At 45.2% G+C, this 18,689-nt stretch overlaps 1 protein-coding gene across 3 annotated transcripts; it reads right to left on the reverse strand.

Moving 5' to 3' along the window:
* Positions 1-402: 402 nt before the first annotated feature.
* Ube2l6 (ubiquitin conjugating enzyme E2 L6) lies at positions 403-13,767 on the reverse strand. 3 transcript variants are annotated; one of them, XM_027422673.2, is made up of 4 exons: positions 13,656-13,767; positions 9,406-9,501; positions 5,074-5,260; positions 403-699 (listed from the first exon to the last, which is right to left on the reverse strand). In XM_027422673.2, the coding sequence occupies exons 1-4, from the start codon at positions 13,680-13,682 to the stop codon at positions 548-550; spliced, it is 462 nt and encodes a 153-aa protein (XP_027278474.1). In that variant the 5' UTR covers positions 13,683-13,767; the 3' UTR covers positions 403-547. The 3 variants fall into 3 exon arrangements, with proteins under 3 accessions (XP_027278474.1, XP_035302716.1, XP_027278475.1); XM_035446825.1 differs by lacking the exon at positions 13,656-13,767 and adding an exon at positions 10,937-10,951; XM_027422674.2 differs by lacking the exon at positions 9,406-9,501 and having other exon boundaries at positions 13,656-13,759.
* Positions 13,768-18,689: the final 4,922 nt, after the last annotated feature.

Raw genomic sequence — 18,689 nt, forward strand, 5'->3', positions numbered from 1 at the left:
GTAGCCAATCGGAGAGCAAATCATCTGGAAACATGAAGTCCACTTTCTGGGATGGACTTTAAACACTCATTTCGGAATTCATCAACGGAGAATAAAATGTTTAACACCTCAGTCTGGGCACCCCTATGATAGGTGTGGCTGATTTCAATCACTCAGCGGTGGATTTGGCTCCATCTGTGTGCCCAGCCTTCCAGCCATAGTCCTGCCTTCCTCAGCCCTCAGCGCCAGGGCCCTGAGGTGTTCAGTTTCCTGCCATTTGGCCTGGAAGGTAGCCACTGGTAGAACTGGAGCCACTGTGCAAACCTAACTTCGGCTGGCTTTGGTAGCAGCCAAGGATGTGGGAATAGCACATCTGCAAGCCTATGTCTTGGGGAAGGAGCAAACACCACACAGACACCCACATATGCACATTGGGCACATTTATTCGTAGGTAGCAGCTACAAAGGAAAGCATGAGTACAAGGATGGGCCTTCAAGGCCTCTGGTGACAGTCTCTGATATCCATCCACCGAGCAAACGGTCCAGGCAGAGACGCCTCGGAACCAGAATTAAGAGGGTCGGTCCATTCCAAACTGAAGGGTGAATTCTTCTGCCTTCCTCTTGAACATCTCAGGGTTCTGGGTCAGAAGGTCAGCAAGCTCCAGCCGCACGGGCTCTTCTGGATTTGGTCTACCCACCAGCATGTTGAGGGCCTCCAAGACTGGGGAAAGAACAGAGCAAGGCATCAGGACCAGGGAGAACCACGGGAGAAGGTCAGGGCTACTCATCCCCAGATTCTCCTGGAGCCCCACAATAGTTCCTCAGGGGACCCTAAGAGGCTTCCACCACAGCCAAAGCAGATTCCCTCTCATTGTCTCTTCATTTTACACAGGGTCTGGCTATGGAGCCCAGGCTGCTCTCAGACCAGAGCCCCTCCACCTCCCGTGTACCAGGACAGGCAAAATACACCGACACACGGCCCATACCACCATACCACCACACCTAACTCTAGATCTGTAGTTTTAAAACAATTACTTGCCATGGCTTCAAAGAAGCTTCTTATTAGATAAGTGAGTTTCCTGGTCCTCACCCTCACTCTTCTTTTTTCCTTTTTATTTATTCTTCTCCCATACAATACTTCCTGACCACAGCCTGTGCTCCTCCACTCCTCTCAGTCCCCCCTACACCTTCTCTATCCCAGGTTGAGTCCACAGACTTCAGAGATTCACTGTCCAATGTGGTCACCACTGCTTTCATGTTATTTAAGTTTAAACTCATGAAAGTTCAATACAATTAAGAATTCAGTTCCAGTTTCATTAACCACGGGTGAACTATGATTATTAGTTACTGGAGACACATCCAACATTCCCAGAACTGCCAAGAGTTCTGTTAATGCTCAGAGTCAGGTATGTCCAACTTGGGGACAACGCTAAATTATAAGCTTACTTAAAACATTATATTTACTTTGCCCTTTTCGGGGGTGGCTTGATAATGTAGTTCTCAAGCATGAATTTTGCAGATGGCAACATCCTTTTACAATATCAATAGGCTGGATACAAGTCTTAGGGTTTCTGTGGCTGTGATGGAAGTCCATGACCAAAAGCAACTTGGGGAGGAGAGGGTTATGTCAGCCTACAACCCTCAGGTCACACTCCATCATTGAGGGAAGTCAGGATAGGAACTGAAGCAGAGGCCATAAAAGAGCACTGCTTACTGGCTTGCTCCCCACAGCTTGCTCAGCTTGCTTTCTTCTACAAGGCAGGACCAGCTGCCCAGGGATGGCACCACCCATAGTGGGCCGGGCATTCTCACATCAACCTTTAATCAAGGAAATGCCAGACAGACTTACCTACAGGTCAGTCTTACCGAGGCAAATTCTCAAAGGAGAGTCCTTTTCCCGAATGATTCTAGCTAGTGTCAAGCTGCCATGAAACTAAACAACACCCTACACTTGCTAGATCCGGCCAGGCTCTTCCCCTCAGCACCTGTAGAGCCTTATTCAATGGCTTCACTCTGCCTAAGTTTCAGTGTCTCTATTTATTCAATCAGGCTAACGGTGACACCATCTCATAGAAAGAGATGATGGTCTTCTTATGCCAAGCCCTTCTCTCTCTCTCTCTCTCTCTCTCTCTCTCTCTCTCTCTCTCTCTCAATCTCTTCTCTCTCTCTTCCCTCTCTCCAACTGACCCTCCTCTCTCTCTCCTTTTCCTTTCTCTCCTTTCTCTCTCTAGCCTCTCTCCTTCCTCTCTCTCCTCTCTCTCTGCTTTCTCCTGTCTCTCTCCTGTCTCTTCCCTCACACTCCTTTCATCTATGTCTCCCCTTTCTCCTCTCTCTCCCCTCTATCTCTCCCTTCTCTACTTTCTTTCTCCCTGTCTCTTACTCTTCCCTCTGTCACTCCCCCTCCCCTCTTTCTGCCCCTTCTCTCCCCTCTAGCCCCCTCTCTTCTCTGTCCCTCTCCTCTCTCTCTTCTCTCCTGCTCTGTCCATTCTCTCCCTCTCGCACCTCTCTCTCTGTCTCTCTCTCCCATCTCTCTCTTGACTCTGTCTCCTGCCCCTTTCTCTCACTTACTCTTCCCTCTCTTGCTCCTCTCTCTCTCTCTCTCTCTCTCTCTCTCTCTCTCCCTCTCTCTCTCCCTCACACCCACTCTCTCACACACCTTTCTCTCACTCACCCATCTCTCTCTCTTGCTGTTCCCTTTCTGTCACTCACCCTTCTCTTGCTCACTTGCCCCCCCCCCGTCTCTCTTTCCCCTCTCTCTTCCTTGCCCCCCTCTGGCTAGACCCTTTCTCACTTTCCCCTCTCTGTCTCACTCTCTCACCCCTTTCTCCCTTGCCCTTCTCCTGCTGCCCTTCTCTCTCCTCTTGCTTGCCCCTCTCTCTCTTGCTCGCCCCATCTCACTCATCCCTCTCTCTCTTGCTCACCCCTTTCTCTCTCTCCCCTCTAGCTCTCTCTCTTCTCTTTCTCCTCTTACTCTCTGTCTCTCCTCTGTCTCCTTATCTCTGCTCTACTTCCTTCTACTCTTCTCTCTCCCCTCATTCCTCTCTCTGCCCCCTCCTCTCTCCACTGTCTCTCTCCCTTCTCTCTCTCCATCTCTCGCTGTCCCCCCCTCTTGCTTTCTCCCTCTCTTGCTCACCCACTTTGTCACTTGCTGGCCTCTCTCGCACTCTCTCGCCCCTCTCTCTTGCTCACTTGTCCTCTTTCACTCACCCCTCTTTCTCTTTCTCTCTTGCTCCTCTGTCTCTCTTGCTTGCCACTCCCTCTTGTTTATCCCTCTCTCCCTCCTTCGCCCCTCTGTCTTGTTTGCCCCTCTCTGTCACTCCCTGGATTCTCTCACTCTCTTGCTCCCCCCTCTCATTCATCCCCCTCTCCCTCTCTCTGGTCCTTCTCTGTCTCCTCCCCCTTCACCCCTCCTCATGAACCATGGCTAAGTTTCTCAGTCACACCTGAAGAATATACCAACCATCAAGTAACTCCGGAAGCTTAATCCAACAGCTTCTCCTCAGACTCCCATTTTTATCAGGTCTGATTTATTTATTTTCAAAATGTATTTGTGCTAGAGAAATGGCTCAGCAGTTAAGAATACTTGCTGCTCTTTCAAAAGTCCTGAGTTCAATTCCCAGCACCCACATGGTGGCTCATTACTATTATAGCTGTAGTTCAATAAGATACAATGACCTCTTCTGGTGTGCATATATGCAGAGAAAATATCCATATATATTAAATAAATAAATAAATAAATAAATAAATGTACTTATTTGGTCTGGGTAGGTGACTCCGCACTTAAGAGTACTACTGGTTGCTCTTCGAGAGGACCTGTGTTTGAATTCCCAGCATTCACATGGTACCTAACAATTGTCTGTCACTCCAGTCCCAGGGTTCCAGTACCCTCTTTTGGTCTTCACAGGTATGAGCCATGCATATGGTGCACAGACATATATATATAGACAAAAAATTCATACACATTAAATAAATAAATGTTTTAAAGTTTTTATTTATATTCTTCTAATTTTTATGTGTGAATACTTTGCCTGCACATACATATGTGCTTGCAACACACTTGAAGGCCAAAAGAGGGCACTGGATTACCTGGAACTGGAATTACAGATGGCTGTGAGCCATCACTTGAGTGCTGGCACCAAACCCAGGTCCTTGGAGTCATCTGTATAGCACTTAATTTACTTATTTTTGACACAGGGTCTAATGTAGCTCAGGTAGACCTCAAATTTGCTATGTAACTGAGGAATCACTTTTTAAATTATTTTGTGTGTGTGTGTGTGTGTGTGTGTGTGTGTGTGTGTGTGTGTGTGTGTATTTGTGATGGCTGTGAATGCAGACACAGGCATGCCACAGAGTTCATGTAGAGGTCAAAAAGAACAACTTTTGTGAGCTGCTGGTTTGTTCCTTCCACTGTGGGATATGTGGATCAAACCCAGGTTTAGGCTTGCTCAGTGTGGTAGACTAAGCTCATAGGGAGTGCCACTATTAGGAGGTGTGGCCTTGTTGATGTAGGTATGGCCTTGTTGGAGGAAGCATGTCACTGTGGGGGCCGGCCTTAAGGTCTCCTATGCTCCTATGCTCCTAAGCTACACCTAGTTCAGTTCACTTCCTGTTATCTGTGGATCAAGAAGTAGAACTCTCAAGCTCCTTCTCCAGCACCATGTCCACATGCATGCTGCCATGGCCTGCCATGGTGATAATGGACTAAACTCTGAACTATAAGCCACCCCAATTAATTTTTTTCCTTTATAAAAGTTTCTGTGGGCGTGGCATCTCTTCACAGCAATTGAAACCCTAAGACACTCAGTAAGCCCATTTACCAGACGAATCACCTTGCCCTTGAAGATGACCTTGAACTTCTGATCCTCCTGCTTCCACTTCCCAAGTGCTGAGATCCCAAGTATGGATCATCACACCCAGTTTATGTGGTGTTGAAGATTAACCCTAAGACCTTATAAGACAAGCACTCTACCAACTGAGTTGCACCCCCTTGCCTATCTCTTCTCTTTGAAGCATTTAACTCAAATTAAGCCCCAAACATCCCCATCCAATAGCCCCCATCGACATTAACTCCTCTTCTGGGCAAGGCCAGCCCTACCTTGGCAGGTCTTGGTGGAAGGTTTCCAGTTCTCAATGCTGATGAGGGGCAGGCACACCTGCCCATCCTCCCTGACGTTGGGGTGGTAGATCTTGGTGATGAATTTCAAAGTGGGAGGCCTAAGTGGATAATCCCTGGGGAAATCAATTTGCAGATGGAAGGCCTTGAGGTGATAGGGAGGTTGGTCCTGGTCAAAGAGAAGAGACTGAGCTCTGTTCTGATGGTACAACTCCCTAAAAAATGGCTTTCCTCCAAGGGCTTTCTTTGATCTGGTTCCCTCCCTTCCTCATCCCAGGGTCCCAGGTGTTCTCTGTTCTACTCCCAGGGAGATATGAGCATTTAGCAATTGCCTTAGAAATTAATAGAAGGATAGACTCGCACAAGAGTGCTGGCCTGCCAATCAGAAAAATCTTGGCCCTGGATTTTACTCTATTGTTATGAGTGAGCCACCTCCCATCCCTGAACCTTGCTTTCTTCAGTGGAAAAAAATGGGTCAGAAACCCAGAAAATCACACAGATGGCCCTGGCTAAGCTCAGTAAGTCACAACAGAAAGCAAGCCGACATGTGAGAAAGACGTGTAGGGAAGAGAGGAGGCCAGCATGAGAGCTACCAGTGTGTGTATAACACATGTATGGAGCTGTCAAAGAACAAATTTACTAATTTAAAATGGTGCAGATGCTATGCAAAACCAGAAAGAAGTTCTCCAAAAATTGAAATATGCTCCATCAATTCCACTTTGGGATATAGTCCTCAAAAAAATTTTTTTAAAGATTTGCTTATTTTACATGTATGAATGGCTGTGTGTATGTATGTGTACCACATGCACATGGAAGTCAGAAGTTGTTGACTCCCCTGGGACTGGAGTTACAGACAGTTGTGAGTCACCATGTGAGAACAGGCAATGGCAGCACCATGTAGCTGGGAATTAAACTCATACCCTGCATGAGCAACCAGTGCTCTTAACCACCAAACCATCTCTCCAGTACTCCCCAAAGAATTTTGGTTTTGTTTTTGATTTTCAAGACAGTTTCTCTATGTATCCCTGGCTGTCCTGGAACTCACTCCGTAGACCAGACTGGCCTAGAATTCTCAGAGATCTGCCTGCCTCTACCTTCTGAGTGCTGGGATTAAAGACGTGTGCCACCACTGCCTGAAGGAATTTTTTAATAAAATCACTTCATTGTAATGAAGTCACAAATAAAAATATCACAGAGTTAATGTGGCCACTCAAACAAATGCTTGCCCAATCCTAAACTCTATACATCTCAATGAACTTCTGTACAGCTAGAACAGACTTTCTGAAACCATGCAACTTTTCTCAGGTTTTTTGTTTTGTTTTATTTTATTCTTCTCTCATGCAATACATTCTGACCAAAGACTCCTCTCCCTCCACTCCTCCCAGTTGTGGTAGTCCTCCCCCTACACACCTCCACTCTCCCCCAGATCCACAGTTCCTGCTTCCCTTCAGAAAAGAGCAGGCCTCCCAGTGATATAAAATAATTAGGGCTTTACACTTTCACTTTCAATATACTTTTACAGACTTGTTTACCACGCACAAAAAAGGAAAACTATGACAGAGTTGAAACTGGAAAAACAAACCAGTTTTATGTCCTCTCTTATGACTCATGTGTCCTTTTGTCTATATTCTGTCTGTCCTCATCACCTAATGTTACCCTTTCTTAGTTTCCTTTCTAAATGTCACACTGTGCCCACCCTTACAGCTGCTTGCACGTATACACTAGAGACTAGGATCCACATATGAGAAAGAACATTCTGATTTGTTTAGTTTTAGTTTGAGTGACCCCACTTAATAGTATACTTTCCAAGTCCATCCATTTGCCTGCAAATTTCATGGCTACATTTTCCTATACAGCTAAAGAAGACAAATAAATAAAATGAGACACATATGTACAAAGAAACATTATCCTAAAAGGAAATGAAAGTCTAATACATGATACAACTTGGATGGACCTTGAAGCCATAACAATAAGTGAAATAGGCTAGATTTAAAAAAACAACAACAACAAATTGACAGCTACTGTATTGATGGCACTCCTGTCAATACCTAGAATGGTCAAATCCTAGAAATATAAAACAGAAAAGTGCTTATCCTCCAGTACCTGCAGGAGGAATGGACAGATATTATCAAATGTAGGCAGAGTTTGAAATACAGGTTGAAAAGTTCTAGAAATCAAGGGGGATGATGACTACATAATACTTAATGCCACTGAACTCTTTTGGGGGGGGCACTGTTTTGAGACAGGGTTTATCTGTGGCTTTGGAGCCTGTCTTGGAACTAGCTCTTGTAGACCAGGCTGGTCTTGAACTCACAGAGATCCACCTACCTCTGCCTCCTGAGTGTTGGGACTAAAGGTGCGCACCACCACCGCCCAGCACCACTGAATTCTTTAAAAATGGTAAATGTTATTAATTTACAATGAAATATATACACAGGCAAAACAGACATACACATAAGTTTAAAATAAATCTCAAAAAAAAAACTAGACATAAAGTTACATGCCTATTATCCCAGCATTTGGAAGGTGAACTTAGGAGTAGCCTGTAGTTCAAGTCAGCCTGGACTACACAGCAAAACTCTGTCACAAAACAAAATAAAAACCATGAACCTAGAGGCTGGAGTAAACAGGGGGTTGGCAATGATCAGAAGCTAATACAAGAAGAATTCAGATTAAGTGAGCTGAAGATTCCCCTGGGCACCTACACTGGGCCACCTGTGCTTAGGAATGGCCTGTTCACATTAGCCTGTAGAGTGGAGTGCAGGGAACGTGAAGACCCTGAAGCTACAGGCTCAGTCTTGACTCTCACTCACTAGCAATATCTCTTAGACAAGTAACTGGACCTCCCCTGGTTTCCCTACAGGGATAAGAGTTGATGTCTTCACAGAGCTTAGACGAGGATGAAATAAGCTAGTGTATTTCAAAGGCATAGAACAGGCAATGGCAGCACACATAAATGCCAGCTATTATTGACAAATATGATGGCCATGTCTCTCAGCATAAGGTAACTGTAGTTCAGTGCATCTTTGTAATGTCCAGGCCATGGTGGCTGTGCCTCTGTTGGTTCTCCTTCCCTTCAGGCCAGATGCTTTCTTCATCACAGCTCTCCAGGCACATCTAGATGCTAACAAATTTCATTCAGTCTCCTGATTGGCTGGGAAGATTTTGGCACACCTGCCTGAGGAGCCAACCATAAAGATCCTTTGACCTCACAGCATCTCCGAAACATGACCTCTCCTAGTTTTTTCTATGACTGTGTTCTTCCTTCTCACCTGTTCCTCCTCCTTTGGTGTCATCATCCCAAAACTGGTTCCCTTGAAGACACAACCAGGACCCATTTTAGTATCTTTTCCCCTAACACTTGTGGCCCAGCATCTAGACAGCTTGAACCCAAACCTGAAGGACCTTGACAGGACTCAGATGTTGGCCTAGATCAACCCTTTCTCCATTTTTCTGGACTACAGGTTAGTGGAAAAAGAGGGCAAGAACATTGCAATGGTAAGTATGGATTCTAAGCAATTAGACCATCAGTTTGTTCCAAGAACTTTGACTAGCAAAGGTCTGTGTCTTTTGTTTTTCTTTCTTCTAGGTGTTATTACTATATATATATATATATATATATATATATATATATATATATATATCAGCAAGGAAGTCTCATTTTGTCAAAAAACTAGGCATGGTAGCACACGTTTTTAATTCCAGCATTCAGGAGGTAGTACTCTGAGTTCAAGACCAGCCTGATCTACATAGCAGTCTCCAGACCAAGCAGGGCTACATAGAGAGATCCTTTCTCTCTCTCTCTCTCTCTCTCTCTCTCTCTCTCTCTCTCTCTCTCTGTGTGTGTGTGTGTGTGTGTGTGTGTGTGTGTGTGTGTATTACACTACCTTCTTTTGGGAGACAGGGCTTCCACTGACCTGAAAAATCACCACTGGTCAGTGAACTCCAGAGACCTGTCTCTGCCTCCCCATCTTGGGATTACACACTCTTGGCATCACACTTGATTGTGTACATGGGTGCTGAGATTGAACTTAGGTCCTCATGTTCACCAACTGGTACTGTTTGTCTGCTGAACCTTCTTTGGTGGTCTTGGTAGCTACTGGATAGAAGGACAGGTGTCCTCTTAAATCCAAAGTTTCTGTTGGTATTTTCATTAGTCTGACTGGACTTAGAAGCAACTGGTCCAGAGACAGAGTTTTACCACACACCTCAACCTCCAGGAAGAGATCCCAGGTCAAAGGAAGTTCTCACCTAGGCCTGTCCCTCTCTGCCCATAAGTCACCCCCTACCCAAAGAGTTCCCATGGACACTCACAGGCAGCAGGAGCATGCGCCACACCAGCACATTGCCAGCATCTCTAGACAGGTCCCGCAGGTATGGTGGAAGCTGCTTCAAAAGATCCTCCAACTCCTGTAGGGGTCACATCAGGGACAGTGGGCCAAGTGTTCATAACCTCAGCCCCCTACCTGTAGCCCCACAGGATATCCCAAACAGGATATCCCAAGAGCAGAAAGCAAAATGTCAGAGCCTATTGTGGATTATTTGTTTACACTGTGTGAAGATGTGTCACTATGATTGGTTTAATAAAGAGCTGACTGGCCAATAGCTAGCCAGGAGAGACTAGGTGGGACTTATGGACAGAGAGAGGAACTCGGGATGAATCTAGGCATACAAGAGATACCAAGGAGACACTGAAGAAGTTGGACACATATACGATACAGAGAAGTGGTAACTGAGCCACATGGTAGAACATAGATTAATAAAAGCATGGTTAATTTAAGTTATAAGAGATAGTTGGGGACAAGCCTAAGCTAGGGCCAAGCTTCCATAATCAACAATAAGTCTCCATGCAGTTATTTGTGACCTGGTGATCCAAAGGCAAGTCGGGGGACTACTAGAGCCCCCACTTAGGGAGCTGGTGTGAGACAGTGCTGAGTGATAAATGAATTACCTGATTTTGGCCTCACCCCAGCTCTGTAAGCCCCAGTGTAAGAATCACTTCCTGATCACTTCCTCAAATATGGAGAACTTGAGAGTAAGTTCTCCTAGGAGCCTTTCTTTCTGAAAGCAAGGTACTTAACTCTGCCCTCTTGCCCCCTTTCTGGAAAGCCACTGGGTGCAATTTCCTCTCTCTGTCTTCAGCATTATCTGCTGAGTTTCCAGCACAATATGCACTGTCCCTTCCCTCCCCCACATCACTCCGCCCTGGGGGTAAAGGACTGATTCAGGCTGCCCCTCGTGAGGAACCCTGCACACCACATTTGATAACAGGGATAAGGAGTAACTCGGCTTCTCAGAAATGTGGCCCAGTCACTTGGGCATCCCTGCGTCCACCCAAGAGCAGTTCACTGAGCATCCTCTGCTGACCCTTGACTAAGACAGGGTGCAGCCCTCAAGAGCATCTTTGCAGTAATGGAGGAAAGTCGAATTTGACGATGTGAGTAGTGTGCATGGGCAAACAATCAGGAAGGAGGGAAGAAGGAATGCTTCACAGAGGTTGCATGCTGTGAGATGGGCTGGAGAGTAGATAGGAGCCCACCAGGCAGAAAAGCAGATCACCAAGGCTGAGGGCCCAGACAGGACAAGTGTGTGCAGGGGCCCCAGGGAATGTGAATAGTTATTACAGGAGAAGGGCTTCATGGCTGAGTACATTTGGGAAAGTTGAGCTAAAACAGCTTCGTCACTGAAGAGCAACCCAAAGGTTGTGGATTTAGCTTGGTTATTACAGTACTGGGGATGAAACTAAGTGCCTTGAGCATGCTAGGTTGCTCCCTACCACTGAACCACATCCCCAGCAGGCTGAGAGTCCCCAGGTACCAAAGTGCATCTGACCAAGGGACCTCACCCATGGGACTCCAGATCTTCTCATTTTGAGGGTGGGGGGGAAGAGACGTTGAAAAGCATTCACACATTCAAGGCAGTGCAGTCCTCTGGGAGAATGAACAGATACAAACTAGTGGTTCTTGAGAATCCAGGGATACCTTTACCCACTAGAGCACATTTGCCAATATCTAGAAATATTTTCCATTGTCATAAATGGGGTGGGTACTACGACAGTTCAGCAGGTAAGGTTCACAGATGCTGATGAAACATCCTACAAAGAATTATCTGGTCTCAAGGGTCAACAGAGACAAAAGTTGAGAAATGCTTGTGTAAACACAGGGCCCTTCCCTGCTGTAAACTTTCGGTACTCCCTCTCCCAAATTCATAAACTTCCCACACTTCCTTCTATCTCTCAGCTTCTCTTCCACATCTAGTCACACCAGCAGATTGCTTCCTGTGCCCTCTACTTAGAGCCATGACCATTCATTTGCCTATTCTACCTAGCAACAAGGTAGAATTGCTTGGACAAGAATAAAGGCTTAGGTAGAACACAGATCTTGAGCGGACATGTTCTGGGCTGGAGATGCAGCTCAATTGGTAGTGTTTGCTTGGCATTCATGGAGCCCTGGGTTCAAGTCCCAGCACTGCATAAAACTTGATAAAGTGGTGCTCATCTCCGATCCCAGGACTTAAGAGATGGAGGCAGAAGAATCAAGAAACCAGAGGTTGGTCTGGTGAGATAGCTCAGCAGTTAGGTGCACTTGTTTTCCTAACTCTGGATTCAATTCCTAGCACCCACATAGTGGCTAACAACTATCTCTGAAACAATCAGTTACAAGGGATCTTGCCTCTGGTAGCACCAGGCATGCAGATGGTTCACAGATAATACATGCAGGCAGAATACCCACATACATAAAATAAAAATAATAATTAAAAAAATTAAAGGTCATTGTCAGCTACATATCAAGTTTGAGGCCAACCCGGACATAAAACCCTATCTCAAAAACAAAAACAAACAAAAAATCGAAGGGGAATTTTCTCTTTTACCACTGGGAATACTCGGATTTTTTGTGCTTTGGTGAATTCTGTCATGACTTTCCCATAATTGCTGAAATCCAAGCTAGGACACACAGCTCCTCCCAAAGTCTGCTAGTAAGTCACCTGATTTAGAGGAAATGAAAGTGAAGACACAAAGGCGGTTAAAAGCCCTGTGAGTTAGAGCCTCGTCAGTCTAGGCTCCAATTCCAGACCCATCACTCCTGCTGAATATCTGAATAGCACTGGTCACTCATGCTACTCTCTCTGATATCTCGGTGTCCTCCTCTGTAAAATGGGAAGTCATAATTATCTCACAGAGTTGCTATAAAATTAGATTTAAAAAATGGCCTGGCACTCAGGATTCTGGAGCAATACAAGCAAGTTCATCTCTTAGTGTTGAGGTAGCAAGGACCCTCTGCCCCATTGTGCTCCAGCCTCCAAATTTTAGTTCTGGGATGGGCCTGCTCTGGCCTTCTCCACCTTAAAGAATTTTCCTTTATGGAGCTGAGGACAGCAAACATCCCTTCTCACCGCAAGAAACAGTTTTTCCCTAAATTCTGCAGACTAGAGGGGACCTTTGGGGAGATCCAAAGCTTGGGGGTGCCAGCTCCCGCTCACCGGCGTTTCTCCTCTACGGTCTCCAATCGTGGCTCCAGCCCTCTAGACATTCCTAAGGAAACTGCCACCTTTCCATTTTTCCAGGTAGTATTCAAACAGTGAGTGTCCCAGATAGAAATGAACACTCAAAGGTGATAAGATTTTTGTTCCTAGCCGGGTGATGATGGCACACACCTTTAATCCCAGCACTCGAGAGGCAGAGGCAGGCGGATCTCTGAGAGTTCGAGACCAGCCTGGTCTACAGGAGCTAGTTCCAGGACAACCTCCAAACCACAGAGAAACCCTGTGTCGACAAACAAACAAAAGCAAACAAACAAAAAAGATTTTTGTTCCTTTTCTTCTCCCTGCCACCTGGCACTGGACTAGTAGAAAACAGGCATTTAGCATCTGTAGCGGACTGCATAAAAACCTACTCAGGGCATATTGATATTTTTTATTCAGGAACTATTCTGTATACTTTCATTCCAGGGACCGCCCATCCCCACCCCACTGCCCATCCACATCTCTAGCTTCTGAAAGTATCAAATTATGGGTCCACCCAGTAGGTGGCGCAACAGAACTCTGCCGGTGCCTGAGATACGCCCCACTAATAAACTTTCAGCGGAATTGAAACTGAAACCAGTTTGGGGAAGCTAATTCATTCTCATACTCACCCCACATACACACCCCCTAATACAACTCGGAAAGCTGGTGACAACTCTGTCTTGTATGTCCCCCATCCTGGCCCACAAACTCCAGCCCTACACACACACACACACACACACACACTCTCATACACACACGGAGGGAGGTAGAGGCAGAGGGAGGGAGGGAGGGAGGGAGGGAGGGAGAGGGAGAGGGAGAGGGAGAGGGAGAGGGAGAGAGAGAGAGAGAGAGAGAGAGAGAGAGAGAGAGAGAGAGAGAGAGAGAGAGAGAGAGAGAGAGAGAGACTCCGCCCACTCCTTCAGTGGGAGAGTGGGAGAGGGTGAGGATGCCTGGGTTTCAGCCCACCCTAGTACCCCTGATAAACAAAAGCACTCAAAGGTCAGCCGGGGAAAACCGAGGGAGTAGAGCTTGGGGTCGGGGATCACTAGAAAGGCGCTTACCTTCGCCACCCGTTTGCTGGCTGTCATCTTGGGTGGGAGTGTGGGGCAGCAGCAGACTCCCTCAGGTCACCGCTCTCGGAACCACAGCTCCGGAGCCCCACCCACATCTGCTCCACCCACAGGGACTCTAAGACGTGCTCCCCATCCCAACGGTGGATACCTGAAGGGCGCGGTCAAGTGCCCAGATCGGTGGTCTTGAATCCCAGAAACTCAGCTCTTTGTAGATAGGAGACTAAGTCCGCGGAGCACACTGCTCCCCTTGAGGGACATCACGCAGGAGCCTTGATGGAGTACATCCCCAGCCTTCATTAGCTTCCTCCATGCGGAGAACACACTCGCCAGAGATACTACCTTTGCAAACTTAGTTCTACTGCAGGTCTCTCTGACCTCCGGCCTAAGCCTTACCTCCAGAAAGATTCTCAGAGCTCTGGGCCAGGTCACTTTGCCTTTGTGGGCCCAGTGCCTCATCCAAAAAACGAGTGGGGACAGTGTAAACTGTATGCCCCCCAAGTATCGCTCCCTTAGTTGAGTGGGATCCTAGGTGCAGTGCAGCAATTGGGCCGAGATGCTACGATAGATGCTTCTTTTAGGTTGCTTGGCGCTGAGCATCACATGTGGATGCTGTTGGACCCATTCTCTTTTAGTTTTGGATGCTCTGTCGACCTAGAACACCTAGAAAGTGCCTACTGTAAGGCGATTTGGGAAACCGATGGGTAGGAGAAGCCTTAAGATAGAGTTCAGGAGCCTATTGTATTTTACTGCCAGCCGATTACAAACTATGGACCTACGGAGTGTCCTTATGAACAGTCAAAAGAGTCTCCACCCCTCTATGCAGGGGCAGAGATGCCTTTCCCTAGCCCAAGTTGAGACCACCATGTAATTAATAGCAGCCGCCCCCGCCCCCAATATTGAACAGCATCTAGGAGAAATTCTGCTGCTGTGATGAAACTAGGGAGGAGTCCACCTTCCCCACCTAATCCCTTGCAGTCCAGAAATTAGTATATTTTGAACCCCAAGTTTTGACCCAGTATGCCGCATGATTTTTTTTTTCTCTGTCAGGGATCCATATGTCTGCTTTGCTTCGTTTGCCAATTCTGTTTATTCAACCCAATAACTTTAACCAGATACCCCCTAAGTGATGGCAATGAACAGTACACCATCAGCAATTCCCTAAATATAGGTAGGGGATGAGGGAGCAGGGCACTTGAACCCATTTCTAGTTAGTCTTAAACAAGCACTTAATACCGAGTGTCAAGCACCATTTTAGGGAACACACCAGGCTGAGAAAGTGTGGTGTCTGTCGTCAGAGAAACTCTCAGGAAATTGAAACACAGAGAATTCAGCCTCTGAATTTTTTGTATGTTTGTAGTTTTTTGAGATAGGATCTCACTGTGTAGTCCTGACTGGCCTGGAACTTGCTGTGGACCAGGCTGGCCTAAAACTCAAGAGATCTGCCCACCTCTGCCTCCTGAGTGCTGGGATTAAAAGCCTACACCACCATGCCTGGCTTAGTCTCTGAATTTTTAATGATAATAACATAAAGAATTACTCAGTCCTCTGAGGGTAGGAGGAGAGTCACTTGGTCTCCTTGTGGAAGAGACAGGGGCTTTCTGGATGACAGAATCTAAGTGAGGGAGAATAGACAGTTAACTCCAGGAAGAACACAGAAGGAAGATGCTGTGTTAACAGGGAAGGAACAGTATTTGCAAAGTGACAGGTTGTGAGGAACCTGAATGGGTCAATAGTGTGGAGCACGGTAGTCTAGTGGTCCCTCCTTCCTTTATAGCCTTGCCTGTTGAAGTGAATTCTGGCATTCTAGGAAGTGTCCAGAACCAGAATATGAGAGCTTACACACACAGACACTAGTAAATAAATAGTTCATTTATTTTAATTGGAACACAATAATTGTACATACTGATGGGTATAATGTGGCAATCCAACACATGTATGCAATGGTCAAATCACAGTAATTAGTATTTGCATGGCAAACATTCACATTTCGTTGTGTTGGGATCTATGAACTCTTCTAGTTCTTTATGAAATATATAATGAATCATTGTTAAAGAAATCTGCCCTACTGAGCATAAGAACCCAGGGCTATTGGGAGCCTGGAGAGATGGTTCAGCAATTAAGTGCATTTGTTGCTCTCCCAGTAACCTGGGTCCAGTTCCTACTATCCACATGGTGGCTTACAAACCATCCATACTTTCAGATCAGACATCCTCTTCTAACCTTTGTGGGCACTGGGCATACATATGATGTACAAATATGCAGGCAAAACAACCATACATAGAGAATAAAAAAGTCTTTTTAAATGTAAAAAAAGAAAGGATTCAGAGGTGGAGAGATGTCTCAGCAAGCAACATTGATGGCTGCTAAAAGGAGAGAACTGAATCCTTTGGCTTGTTTTCTCACCTCCACATGAACAACCACAGTATATTCACACACACACACACACACACACACACACACACACACACACACACACAATGAAAAGGAACACTAGAATTCATTCCTTTTATCTAACCATATTTGGTATCCATTACCCAGCTCCCTCCGTCCTTCTTCTCTGCTACTCTTCCTCATTTCCTAGTAATATCTATTTTCTGCTTCCATGAGAATGTTTTAAAGCTTCCACATAGGGAAAGAGCTGTCTGTGGTAGCACACACCTTATGACTTAGGAGGTGAAGACAGGAGAATCAGGAGTTCAATGTCAGTTTGGGCTATGCTGGGGAGTTGGCAGCTGGCCTGGGTCACATGAGACACTATCTCAAACAAACAAACAGGTCAGAAAACCCACAATATGTAGTATTTATCTTTCTGTTTCTGAATAGTTTCTTTTTTTTCCAAATATTTTTTTGTTTTCAATACTTATTTATTATGTATACAGTGTTCTATCTGCATACATGCTTGCATACTAGAAGAAGGCATCAGATCTCATTATAGATGGTTGTGAACCACCATGTGGTTGCTGGGAATTGAACTCAGGACCTCTGGAAGAACAGGCAGTGCTCTTAACCTCTGAACCATCTCTCCAGCCCCGACATTTAAATTTTTAAGCTCCATTGTATTTTATGTGCATGAGTGTTTTTTGTGATTGTGTGTATGGGCACCACATATATGCCTGGTGCTGGAGGAGGTCATTAGAGGGCCTTGGATCACCTAGAATGGTTGTGAGGCTCCTAGGTCGTCTGCAAGGGCAATGCATGCTCTTAATTGCTGAGCCATCTCTCCAGCTCCTAAATATGCACTTTCAAAGAAAATTATTTTTAAAAGAGGGAAATAAAAAATAGGAAATAGGCATAAATGATTGAGAACAGATGATTTAAAGCTGTGACATTATGCACTATCTAATTAGTTCCCCAAAGCTCTTTTAGTATTTGTTACACGCAAATCATAGTAATTTTCTTGAATGCAAACGTTTTAGCCCAGGGCCTGATATACTTACAACAAACCTAGACTACAGCAATGTAAAACTCAACATGTTGCCAGGCAGTGGTGCTTTTATTCCGGAACTCAGGAGGCATTGGCAGGTGGATCTCTCTGAGTTCAAGGCCAGCCTAGCCTACAGAGTGAATTCCAGGACAGCTAGGACTACACAGAGAAACCCTGTCTCAGAAAAATAAATAAGTAAAAGAAGGAAATCAGCATTGTCATTGTTAGTTTCTTCACCATTCAATCCTGTGACTTCCAGTGCAGGTGAATCCCCCAAAGGGATGCCAAACATTTTTAATGGGTTTATGTAACAAAACAAAACAAAGCTGGGGTAGGAGTTCAATAAATAAGTAAAGAGCTTATCTAGTAGGAACAAGGCTCCAGAATGCACGGACACAGATTTTAAAAGCATTTTCTGCTTTTGGTTTGCTTAAGGTTGGTGTGTGATGTTTATTATTTTTAAAAAACCTCCAAGTATTTTTAAATAATAAAGATTTGCTTTGGTTACTGGGTTTCGAAGTAGGTTTGTTTTTGCATTTTCTGGGACTGTAGAGATACCTGAATGGTTAAGATCACAACCACCTGTAACTCCAGCTCCAGGGCCTCCAATGACCTCTTCGAGCCTCTGCAAACACTGTACTCACATGTTTAAATACACATAATTAAAAGTAAAATAAATCTTTTATTTAAAAAAGCCTTTTGTGTTTTCAAGTTCTTTGGTTTCTCTTTGATTTCTCAAAGACAAATGATCAGTTTAATGCTCATCAGTCTTTTTTTTATTATTTTTGTTTGTTTTTTGAGACAGGGTTTCACTGTTGAACTGTTTAACATCCTTGGCTGTCCTGGAACTCGCTCTGTAGACCAGGGTGGCCTCAAACTCACAGAGATCTGCCTGCCTCTGCCTCCCAAGGTCTGGGACTAATGTCTTGCACACCACCACCACCACCACCACCACCACCCAACAATCTTTAGAATCTCATGCTTGCTAATTTCCTCTGTTTCCTTCCGAGTCAGGGTCTCCTATAACCCAAGATGGTCTCTAACTTGATATTTAGTTAAGGCCTTGAACTCATGATCCTTCTGCCTCAGCCTCCTGTTTGTTGAGATCTCAGGCATATATCACCATGCTATTATGCTGCTTCTAATTCCCATTTTTAACAAGGAGGGCAGAAAGAGACTTCACTGAATATTTAGCAGGGACATTTTAGTAACACCATTTTGTATTCTTTTTTTAAGATTTTATTTATTTATTTATTTATTTATTTATTTATTATGTATACAATTATCTGCATGCATGCTTGAACACCAGAAGAGGGCACCATATCTCATTACAGATGGTTGTGAGCCACCATATGATTGCTGGGAATTGAACTCAGGCCCTCTGGAAGAGCAGTCAGTGCTCTTAACCTCTGAGCCATCTCTCCATCCCCCATTTTGTATTCTTTATGTTGACTTTAGCAACATTCCCTTTAGGATTGTATTCTGATTTTCAAGGCTGTTTTGTATTGTTTCCCTTCCTCCATTAAAAAAAATCTAAATTGGCTAGGTGGTGTTGGTCCTCACTTTTAATCCTAGCACTCAGGAGACAGAGGCAGACA

The sequence above is a fragment of the Cricetulus griseus genome, chromosome 6 (assembly GCF_003668045.3).
Source record: "Cricetulus griseus strain 17A/GY chromosome 6, alternate assembly CriGri-PICRH-1.0, whole genome shotgun sequence".
Classification (NCBI taxonomy): domain Eukaryota; kingdom Metazoa; phylum Chordata; class Mammalia; order Rodentia; family Cricetidae; genus Cricetulus; species Cricetulus griseus.

What these genes read in the sequence shown, in the direction of transcription:
- Ube2l6 (XM_027422673.2), bottom strand. Translation starts at nt 13,682, where the DNA reads ATGACAGCCAGCAAACGGGTGGCGAAG. An exon ending in CCAGCAAACGGGTGGCGAAG is followed by an intron (nt 9,502 to 13,655) that starts GTAAGCGCCTTT and finishes TGACCCCTACAG; the next exon opens with GAGTTGGAGGATCTTTTGAA. An exon ending in GGCGCATGCTCCTGCTGCCT is followed by an intron (nt 5,261 to 9,405) that starts GTGAGTGTCCAT and finishes CTCTTTGACCAG; the next exon opens with GACCAACCTCCCTATCACCT.